The sequence below is a fragment of the Propithecus coquereli genome, unplaced genomic scaffold (assembly GCF_000956105.1).
Source record: "Propithecus coquereli isolate 6110/MARCELLA unplaced genomic scaffold, Pcoq_1.0 Scaffold223, whole genome shotgun sequence".
Classification (NCBI taxonomy): Eukaryota; Metazoa; Chordata; class Mammalia; order Primates; family Indriidae; genus Propithecus; species Propithecus coquereli.
The window spans coordinates 4,977,906-4,988,602 of record NW_012147523.1 but is presented as its reverse complement, the minus strand read 5'-3'; the positions used below and the strand labels follow the sequence as shown (position 1 = coordinate 4,988,602).

Here is a 10,697-nt window from a genome sequence, read left to right as displayed (position 1 = left end):
CTCCGCAATTTGCTACTGTCTCTCGGTCGCCCAGCCTGGGAAATAAGAGACAGGGGAGATGGGGTAGATGATGATGGGGCTTCTTTATTTCTTAAATTATTGCCTACTGCTCGGAAATAGATGAAAGCAGACAGAGGATTATTAAAAATTTTTTTTCTTTTTAATCTGCCCCCATCTCGAGTCTCTTACCCTACTCTGCCTCCCACCCCCACCGCTAGATCCCCGGCTGTTGATTGCTTTAAGTGCACAGTTTTCTCACAGGCTAACTAACCTAACTAACCTTCACCTTTAAAAGGGGGGGAGTTCCCAGGGCAAGGTGTAATTAATGGCTTCCATCACACAAAAAGCCAAGATGCAGGGTCTTTTCTTCAAGGAGCTTTTACTTGAGTTGGGGAAATAAGACATTGTACCCACAGGAAGGTAACAGTGGAAGGCTTAAGGTAGTACATCCTGTGCCAAATCAGGGATAGGAAAAGTAAGTGCTTTCTGTAATTGAAAGAAAAAAGAGAAGAGAAAGGGGGCGGGGGAGGGGAAAGAGATTATTTTGACCTGGAGTGGTTAGAGAAGGGTTTCATGAAACCAAGGTCTGAAATAGTAATAGTAATGACAACATTGATAACAACACCAGGTTATTAATCTTTATTATGTGCCAGGAACTGCACCATGCACTTTATGGACAATATCTCATTTAATTACAGGACAACCTCTTAGGTAGAGAAGTATTGTTATTATAGTAGCTACTGTCCATCTGAGGCTCTGAGAGGAGAAGGGATTTAGTCAGAGGTCACTAAGCAAGTGAGCAGAGGAGGTGAGCTTTTCCCTTGGAGTCAGACTCCACAGCTGTACTCCTAACATTAAGCTATGCTGGCAGAAGGGGAGGTAGAGGACATTTCAGGTCAGGTGAAGCCCTAGGGTGGAAGGAATGTTGTCCGGTTCTTGGGAACAGTGAATTGCCGGATAAGTTGGACTGGGACAAGAGGCTGGTGTCTGGGAGCATCAGGAGATAAAATGGGGAATGGATCTTGGCGTCAGGAGGCTAAGAACGGTGATTCTTAGGAAGTAAATTACATTCTCAAAGAGATTAAACATTTGAAAAGATGGGTCTCATGCCAATGTGTAGGCTGAAACATGAGCAAGAGTGGAGCCTGGGAGGATGGCTCAAGAGGTGGGGAGTGCTTAAGTTGTGCTCTGCTGGTATTTTGGTTGGAATTTAGGAAATGGTCACAAAATCATAAAAGACAGTGGATGAACAAATGTCAAAATATGTACCAATGAAATAAGAAATTCTATGTAATGCATTTAGCACAGTGCTTGGTACAGAGTAGCCACATAATAAATACATATTATCAAAAAAGAAGGAAGACATTGGTGGTTGGGAAAAGTTGATTTCAATCACATAATTCTGTTTCTTCCGTTCGCTACCCCTAGAAATTTATGCCCAGGGTTGCTGGGGTTACAGAAATGTTTATGAACCATTATTTGTGTTATTATAATTATTACATAACAGTTTTGGGGCTTAAAAAACACAGGGGAAATAAAGAAAATCAACAGTTTGGCTACTGTTCTTGAGGCGAAAAAGGCAACATCTCCCCCCATACAAAAATTGCTCAGTAAATGTGAGCTACTGCTACTTTTTGATACTATGTTTAGATGTTAAAACAGGTCATTGTGTACCCCTTTTTTTTTTTTTTTTTTTTTAGCAAATCATACTATGTTTCACTTCTGTGCGCCACTCTGTTTTGTTCACTGCTGTATCCAACATTTAGAACAGTGCTGAGCACATGAGAGGAGCTCGGCAATACTAATTTAATGAGTACACAAATCTGGCTTAGATCTTTTCAGCTCACCCTCTCTCTACCTCTTGTGCAGTAGTACTAGCTCTGGCCTGTGTGGCAACCATACTGTCTTACCAGGAGCAGTGTGGTACAGGCAGTACAGGGATAAGAAAGCAGTCCTGGAGGTCGGAGAGATCAAGTTTTAAATTCTTACTCCACCACTTGTTGGCTGTGTGATCCTGGGCAACTCATATAACCTCTCTGGGCCACAATTCCTAATGGAGACAATCATATCGACTTTGCAAGGTTGATGGGAAGATCAAGAATTATGTATGTAAGGTACTTGGAATCTGGTCATGCACAATAAATGGTAGCTAATAATTTTGTGAATTACTGGGCTCACCTGATATCTCATTTGGCATATGGAGTTCCAGCCATGTCCACTGGAAGATCAAAATAAGTTCCTCACTTCACCCTTGGTCTCTCAAGATTGAGACACCTAACCCTACCCACCAGCTCACCTTAATAGCACAGCCAGACATAATCTTACCTTGGTGGCAATGGCAGATACTGCGGCTGTTCTCTTTGCAGTTATGACATTTCCATCCATGACCTTGGGGGTAAGGAGAGACAGTGAGCAAGGAGCACCCTTATCCACTACTTAAACAGAGAAACAGTTCTAAAAGAGTAGCCTAGGAAGTGTTATAGTATCCTACAGAGAGCATGGGCTTGGTGTCAGAACTGGATCCAATTCCCCCACTTACAAGAAATACAACTTTGAACAAACATTTTAATCTATAAGCACTGGTTTCCTCACCAGTAAAAATAAAAATAATGCCAATGATTCAGAGAGTTATTGTGAGGATTGAATGCTTTGGCACATCTGGAAACATCTAGCACATCACGAACCTGCAAGAATTGCCTATTTTCTTTTCTTGCTCTGGGATTCTCAAAACACCAAATTAAGAAGGAACTCAAGAGACAAGATTGTCATTTGACATCTGGAACAGGGGCCATGAAACTCTGCCTCAGTGGTTCTGAACTGCCGCACACGTGGGGAGCTTTGTGAAGAGACAGATGCCCAGATACCACTCTTAGATTAACTAAACCTGAGTCTCTATGGGTGCGACACAGACAGCCTTGTTTTTGAAAGTTCCCCAGGTGATTCTGGTGCACAGTGAGGGTTGAGAATGGTGCCTGGCTAATACTAATAACCACCCTTTGCACTGTTCTCCATTTATAAGTTATTCGTCTCAGCTCACCCTCAAAGGCAGGCATCATTATTCTCACTTTACAGATGAGGCACTGAATCCCCTAGCTACTGGGCAGATTCGGCTGTCATCTAGTTTCAAAGCCCCAGGTCCTACTTTCCCAGGGAACCACTGTTGGTGGGTAGTAAGGATGCCATCCTCATTGGACGACTATACATTGGGAAGAGCTAGATGCTTTTCTCAGACGAGTAATGAACAGCAATATTCCTTGATGAGCCAGATGTTCGGGGGGAAGGAAGGATAGTCTAGGAGCCAGCTTGTTGGAGCACACAGAGTGCAAGAGTTAAGAGTATAAATCCTACAGTCAGACAAACCTAGGAGTGATTCCTGGGTCTTTGTGTGACCTCAAGCAAAGTGGCTCTACTAATCTGAGCCTCAGGGACCTTGACAGAAGTTGCGGGGAAGGGGAGGTAATAAAAACTCCCACAGAGGAATTTGTCAGAATTGAATGTGATCAGTATCTCCTGCTTGGCACATAATAGGTGCCCAATAAGTAGCAGTTAAAAGGGCAGTGAAGTGTTGTCTTAAGGGAGCATAGATCGTGGACTTAAACTGAGCAGCTTTGAAGTTCAGCTGTGTTACTTACTAGCTACATAAACTTGGATAAGTTCGGCATAGTTGCTTATGACTCAGTTTCCTCATCTGTAAAGTGGCAGGAATAATTTACCCACCTCACAGAGTGGCTTAAAGTATTAAGAGGGTTAATACATATGACGTGTTTAGAACAGTACCCCACACACAAAAAGTGCTCAGTAAATGTGAGCTACTGCTACTTTTTGATACTATGTTTAGATTAAAACAGGTCATTTTGTACCCCTCAGAAAAGACTCCCAGGGATCACAGAACACCCTTTGTTTTCCATATTGACAAAGATTCAGTAGATAACTGCTTCCTTGGCACTGGTTTCGTTCAAGCTGTGTATGGGGTAACTGAGATACAACCAGGACATATACAAGAATGACATATCCATGCTTGAAGCAGCAGTACGTGCTGGTGCTGTCTGTACTTTATGCATCCTCAGGCAGTCCTAGAAACAGATACATGGTCACAGATAACCCTCACTGTCCCTGGTATCCAGCCACTTGTAGGGCACATGTGGTCACAATCAAAACTCCCCCTGCTCCTGCAGAACTAACTTCTGAGTCTAGCTCTGGACCCAAGGGTCCCACTCCACCCCATGATAGAGAGATGCTCACCGCCAGCAGGGTGCCATTGCTTGGCTCAAAGAGCAGCACAGTAGCCTGGTGGGAGGGGATGGTGGAGATGGTGCTGTGGCCCTCGTAGAAGGTGACCAACTTGGTGGTCAGGGCATCCTCTGCTGCACTGTAGGCGGGCATGACCCCTAGGAAGCTACAAGGAGAGAGGGAGCAGCTTCAACCCCTTCCAATCAACGCTGGGGTCTCCTATAAAGCCCCTTATACCTTCCTTTCCCTTTCCCGCATCTCTGCCCCACCGGCCCTTTCCTGTTCCTCTGCCCTTTCCGCAGACAGCATGCATAGTATGTTCAAGAGCCTGGCTCCGGATCAAAAACCATCCCAGCTCTGTCACTTACTAGCGGTGTAAGCTTGGCTAAGTCACTTAACCTTTGCAAGTCTCAGTTCTCCACTAGTAAAATGGCGGCGTCAATACCTACCTAAGTGGACAGCGTGTCTGTTACACCTGTAAAGCGCCTGCTTAGCACACAGTGGGTAGCGCATATTAAGTGGCAGCTGTTATTAGCAATGATTAAGCAAGCCGTCTCCTCCCTTCGCCCACCGCTTCCCTTCGTGCTCCCCTCCTCCTCCTCCTTTCCAGCGTCTCCTGCCCCTGGCCTCGGCCTGTCTCACTCACCCCCTGTGTTTGGCCACCGGCACCACGGTGCGCACGGGCTGCGTGACCCCTCCGTCGGGGCCGCTGGAGAAGTTGGCCAGGGCGGTCTCCAGAGGCGGGATGAGGAGGCTGGAGCTGCCCAGGTGGTCCTGCACCTCGGCCGCGCTCAGGAACGCGGGCGCCCGGCTCATCTCGCCGCCTGCCCGCTAAGCTCGGTCCGACACCGCGACCGCGGTTCCGCCGGCTGCGCCCTATATGAGCGCCCCGCCGCGCTGCGGTGCCACCTGCCGGTCACCGCCCTGGCTCCGGGGGCGGAGCAACGCCGCCCCGCCCCCCAGGCCTGTCTTCTCCTCCTTCGCCCATCCCAACTCCCAAGGGTGGGCGGGATGGGTCCCCTCCAGCGGTGGATTGCCCACGATTGGCGTCGAGGCGACAGGCTGGGACTTAGTATTCTTGGGTCCACTTTCTCAAGTCCTGTAATCAGCTGTGGCCACATTCCTTGGCAAGACGCGTTGGTAGAGGGCTTTGTCGCGCTATGTCCCCTCCTCCCCACCAACTCCGCAATTTGCTACTGTCTCTCGGTCGCCCAGCCTGGGAAATAAGAGACAGGGGAGATGGGGTAGATGATGATGGGGCTTCTTTATTTCTTAAATTATTGCCTACTGCTCGGAAATAGATGAAAGCAGACAGAGGATTATTAAAAAAATTTTTTTCTTTTTAATCTGCCCCCATCTCGAGTCTCTTACCCTACTCTGCCTCCCACCCCCACCGCTAGATCCCCGGCTGTTGATTGCTTTAAGTGCACAGTTTTCTCACAGGCTAACTAACCTAACTAACCTTCACCTTTAAAAGGGGGGGAGTTCCCAGGGCAAGGTGTAATTAATGGCTTCCATCACACAAAAAGCCAAGATGCAGGGTCTTTTCTTCAAGGAGCTTTTACTTGAGTTGGGGAAATAAGACATTGTACCCACAGGAAGGTAACAGTGGAAGGCTTAAGGTAGTACATCCTGTGCCAAATCAGGGATAGGAAAAGTAAGTGCTTTCTGTAATTGAAAGAAAAAAGAGAAGAGAAAGGGGGCGGGGGAGGGGAAAGAGATTATTTTGACCTGGAGTGGTTAGAGAAGGGTTTCATGAAACCAAGATCTGAAATAGTAATAGTAATGACAACATTGATAACAACACCAGGTTATTAATCTTTATTATGTGCCAGGAACTGCACCATGCACTTTATGGACAATATCTCATTTAATTACAGGACAACCTCTTAGGTAGAGAAGTATTGTTATTATAGTAGCTACTGTCCATCTGAGGCTCTGAGAGGAGAAGGGATTTAGTCAGAGGTCACTAAGCAAGTGAGCAGAGGAGGTGAGCTTTTCCCTTGGAGTCAGACTCCACAGCTGTACTCCTAACATTAAGCTATGCTGGCAGAAGGGGAGGTAGAGGACATTTCAGGTCAGGTGAAGCCCTAGGGTGGAAGGAATGTTGTCCGGTTCTTGGGAACAGTGAATTGCCGGATAAGTTGGACTGGGACAAGAGGCTGGTGTCTGGGAGCATCAGGAGATAAAATGGGGAATGGATCTTGGCGTCAGGAGGCTAAGAACGGTGATTCTTAGGAAGTAAATTACATTCTCAAAGAGATTAAACATTTGAAAAGATGGGTCTCATGCCAATGTGTAGGCTGAAACATGAGCAAGAGTGGAGCCTGGGAGGATGGCTCAAGAGGTGGGGAGTGCTTAAGTTGTGCTCTGCTGGTATTTTGGTTGGAATTTAGGAAATGGTCACAAAATCATAAAAGACAGTGGATGAACAAATGTCAAAATATGTACCAATGAAATAAGAAATTCTATGTAATGCATTTAGCACAGTGCTTGGTACAGAGTAGCCACATAATAAATACATATTATCAAAAAAGAAGGAAGACATTGGTGGTTGGGAAAAGTTGATTTCAATCACATAATTCTGTTTCTTCCGTTCGCTACCCCTAGAAATTTATGCCCAGGGTTGCTGGGGTTACAGAAATGTTTATGAACCATTATTTGTGTTATTATAATTATTACATAACAGTTTTGGGGCTTAAAAAACACAGGGGAAATAAAGAAAATCAACAGTTTGGCTACTGTTCTTGAGGCGAAAAAGGCAATATCTCTCTAAAAGAGAGATATGAAATAGAAAAGACAGATATTTATTTGCTTCCATCTAAATTAAGGAATTCAGCCCTGTTTAAATAGAAAGCTCCAGTATTTTCTTCCAGTGAATCTTGTAGAAACACGACAAGTCTGTAAATCACCTCAAATCATCTTGCTTATAAAGCTTTGGTTAACATCACCCAGGTCCTCAGTAAAATAGCACTGAGAAAGTTGATCTTGGTTGAATCAGTGTTGTTGAGACCAGAGAACTGTCCTAAGGCTCCAATAATAAGTACTATTAATAAGTAGTACATTAATTAATATTAGTTGGTATTATTGAGGTTTCTTATTTCATTATTATTAAAATAATTAAATTACTATTAGTAGTAATGACTTAGAAAGAATATTAATAAACTTACCAGTAATGTGGGGCCAGTATCTAGGAAGCTGGAGTAACTCCCCTTTCCCTGCTTTCCCTTGAAACCCTGTGCCTGAGCCACCAGAAGTTCCTAATAACCCCTAACAGCCCCCGGGGAGGAGGTGGTCCCTTGCACCTCCCTAGACTTCTGCCTCCAGCACACTGAAGGTGACCGCAAGGCGGAGCTGTCACCACGGTGAGGCAAGTAGGTGACTGAGGTACACACTTACCACACAAAAGTTATGGGACATATTCAGTACCCAAGAAAAATATTAAAACATTTCAAAGCAATATTTTAAAATAATGAAAATTAACGCAAAAAATCCTCAACGAACAGAATATAAAAAATTTAACTACAGAGTCAGGATTACAGATTTCTTTTTTCCTTTTGCTTTAGACTCCAATATAGCTCCTCATGTACTTTTATATTTAAATTTTATTTTAAAAATTAAAAAAAATTGTATTAAAGTATTTATCTTGGCTGCTGAGTTGGCTTCCCCTTAAATGCTGCGGTCAAGGCGAGCATCTCCAGCATCTCGCTGTCCTTACTCCCAGCCTCTGCCATTCCGGAGGTGGGGGACGGTGCGGCGGGCGGGGGAGGAGCAAGGGGTGAAATATTTGGGAAGCCTGAGAAGGGTGAGCTGGTGCTGGTGGGCGCACGTTCGGTGGGGGTAGAGGGGGTCCGGGAGGTACAGGGGACAGGGGGCGGTGCTCGAGGGTCGCCCTCACTCCCCCCACCTTGCCGGCCCCCGGTTCTCCACTTCCCACGCCACCCCGGCTCCCGGGCCGCGCCTCCGCGGGGTCCGCGTGAGGCTGAGGCCGAGGCCGCAACCCCGCCCGCGGGCGGCTGCGCGGCGTGGGGGCGGTTGCGGGGCGCTGGGAGGCGCCGCGCCGGGCTGGACGCGCGCCCTGAGCGGCGGAGGCGGTGGCGGTCGCGAGGACGAAGCGGTGAGTGTCCCGGCCCTCCCGGCCTGGCCTTTCCTCCTCCTGCCCTGCACCCCTCCAAACAAAAACACAGAACCCCACCCAGTAGAGACTTAGGGTTGAATTTTAACTTCTTTTTTTTTTTTTTTGTAGTTTAGTGCTTAAATAGGAGAGTTTGGGAGGTGCAGTCAATTTTGGTTCTAATCTGGTTTGAGGCACGTGACTTGACTTGTCTCATCAGTAGTGTAGCAATAACATTTATCCATTCGTAGAGTTTTTCTTTTGCAAAAAATCGAGAAATTCAAATAACATAAATTTCACCGTTTTTACCCCACTGAAGTGTACAATTCAGTGGCTTTTACTGTATTCACAGTGTTGTGCAGCCACCACCATTACCTAATTCCAGAACTTTTTCATCACCCTCCAACCCTGTGCTCATTAGCAGTCACTCTCCATTGCTCTCTCCCCTCTGCCCTTGGCAACCGCTTTTTGTGTCCATGTATTTGTGAGTTCTGGACATTTCATGTAAATAGAATCGTGTAATATATGTCCTTTTGTGTCTGGCTTTTTTACTTAGCATGATGTTTTCAAGGTGCCTGCTTATTGTAGCATATACCAGTACCTCATTCCTTTATAAAGCCAAATAACATTCACCTGTGTGGATATATTATATTTTGTTTATCTATTCATCAGTTGTTGAACTTTTGAGTTTCTACTTTTTAGCTATTATGAATAATGATACAATGATCATTTGTGTACATGTTTTTGTATGGACATATGTTTTCTGCTCTCTTGGGTATATAACTAGGAGTAGAATTGGAGGGTCATATAATAATTCTATGTTTAACTTTTTGAGGAACTGCCAAAATGTTTCTGTGTGGGCTGCACAATTTTACATTCACATTATCAGTATATGAGGTTTCTGGTTTTCCACAGTCTTGCTAACTGCTATTTTCAAACAACAAAAAATATTTTGTTTTGTTTTATTAGAGCCATCTTAGTAGGATGCAAAATAGTATCGCATTGTGTTTTTAATTTGCATTTCCCTAATAACTAGTGATGTTGAGCGTCTTTTCATGTGCTTATTGGCCATTTGTGTAATTTCTTCGGAGAAATATCTATTTAGATTCTTTTGCCCATTATTTAATTGTGTTGCCATTTTGTTGTTGAGTTGTAAGAGTGCTTTATCTACTCAGGATATGAAATGCTTATCAGATATTTGCCAAAACTTTATTCCATTCTATAGGTTATATTTTCATTTTCTTGATAGTGTACTTGATGCTAAAAAGTTTTTTCATTTTGAAGCCCATGTTATCTAAATTTTCTTTTGGTTTTATATCTAAGAATGTGTTACTAAATTCAGATCATGAAGATTTACTCATGTTTTCTTCTAAGTTTGTTTTAGCTGTTACATTTGGATCATTGATTCATTTCGAGTTAATTTTTGTATATGGTGTGAGGTAGGAGTCCAACTTCATTCTTTTGCATGTGGCTATTTAGTTGTTTAAAACACTATTCTTTTCTAATTGAATGAGCATGGCACCCTTGTCAAAAGTCAACTGGTCATAGCTGTATGAGTTTATTTCTGGACTCTCAATTCTATTCTATTGATTTATATGTCTGTGCTTATATCAGTACCATATTGTTTTGATTACTGTCACTTTGTAGAAAGTGTTGAGATTGGGAAGTGAGACCTCCAAATTTCCCTTCTTTTTCAAGATTGTTTGGTTATTCAGTGTTCCTTATAATTCCACATGAATTTTAGGATCAGTGTATCCATTTCTGCAAAAAAAGGAAGGGGATTGCTTAACTCTGTAGATCAACTTGGGGACTATTGCTATCTTAACAATATTAGGTCTTTCAGTCTGTGCACATGGGATGCCTTTACATTTATTTAGTTCTTCTTTACTTTCTTTTAAATAGTGTTTTATATTTTTTAGTGTAGAAGTATTGTAGCTCCATAGTTAAATTTATTCCTAAGGTCTTTTACTCTTTTTGATGCTACCGTAAATGGAATTATTTTCCTAATTTTCTTTAAAGATTGTTCATTACTAGTGATTAGAAATATAACTAATTTTTATTTGTTGACCTTATTTCCTGAAACTTTGCTAAATTTATTAGCTCTTGTGGCTCCTTTGTGGGTTCTTTAGGATTTTCTATATGTAAGATTTTGTCATCTGCAATAGAGATAGTTTTGCTTCTTCCATTACAATTTGGGGGACTTTATTGTTTTTTTTCTCTAATCGTTCTGACTAGGACTTCCAGTACAATATTGAATAGAAGTGAGACTAGACACCCTTATCTTGTTTCGGATTTTAGGAAGATATCTTTCAGTCTTTCACTATTGAGTACAATGTTATCTGTGAATTTTTCA

At 43.5% G+C, this 10,697-nt stretch overlaps 2 protein-coding genes across 2 annotated transcripts in view; one reads left to right on the top strand and one right to left on the bottom strand.

Annotated features, from left to right (window-relative positions):
- CRYM (crystallin, mu) overlaps nt 1-5,149 on the bottom strand; it is an 18,709-nt gene extending 13,560 nt beyond the window's left edge. Inside the window, exons 1-3 of the mRNA XM_012645024.1 lie at nt 4,877-5,149; nt 4,243-4,396; nt 2,326-2,388 (exon numbers count right to left, since the gene is read on the bottom strand). Of these exons, the coding sequence (XP_012500478.1) occupies nt 2,326-2,388; nt 4,243-4,396; nt 4,877-5,046 (387 nt within the window). The 5' untranslated portion in view covers nt 5,047-5,149. The remainder of the gene's footprint in view (nt 1-2,325; nt 2,389-4,242; nt 4,397-4,876) is intronic.
- The window catches only part of LOC105810897 (ATP-binding cassette sub-family A member 3-like), a 66,352-nt gene continuing 60,765 nt past the window's right edge, over nt 5,111-10,697 (top strand). Inside the window, exon 1 of the mRNA XM_012644944.1 lies at nt 5,111-5,291. Coding sequence (XP_012500398.1) covers nt 5,111-5,291 — 181 coding nt within the window. The remainder of the gene's footprint in view (nt 5,292-10,697) is intronic.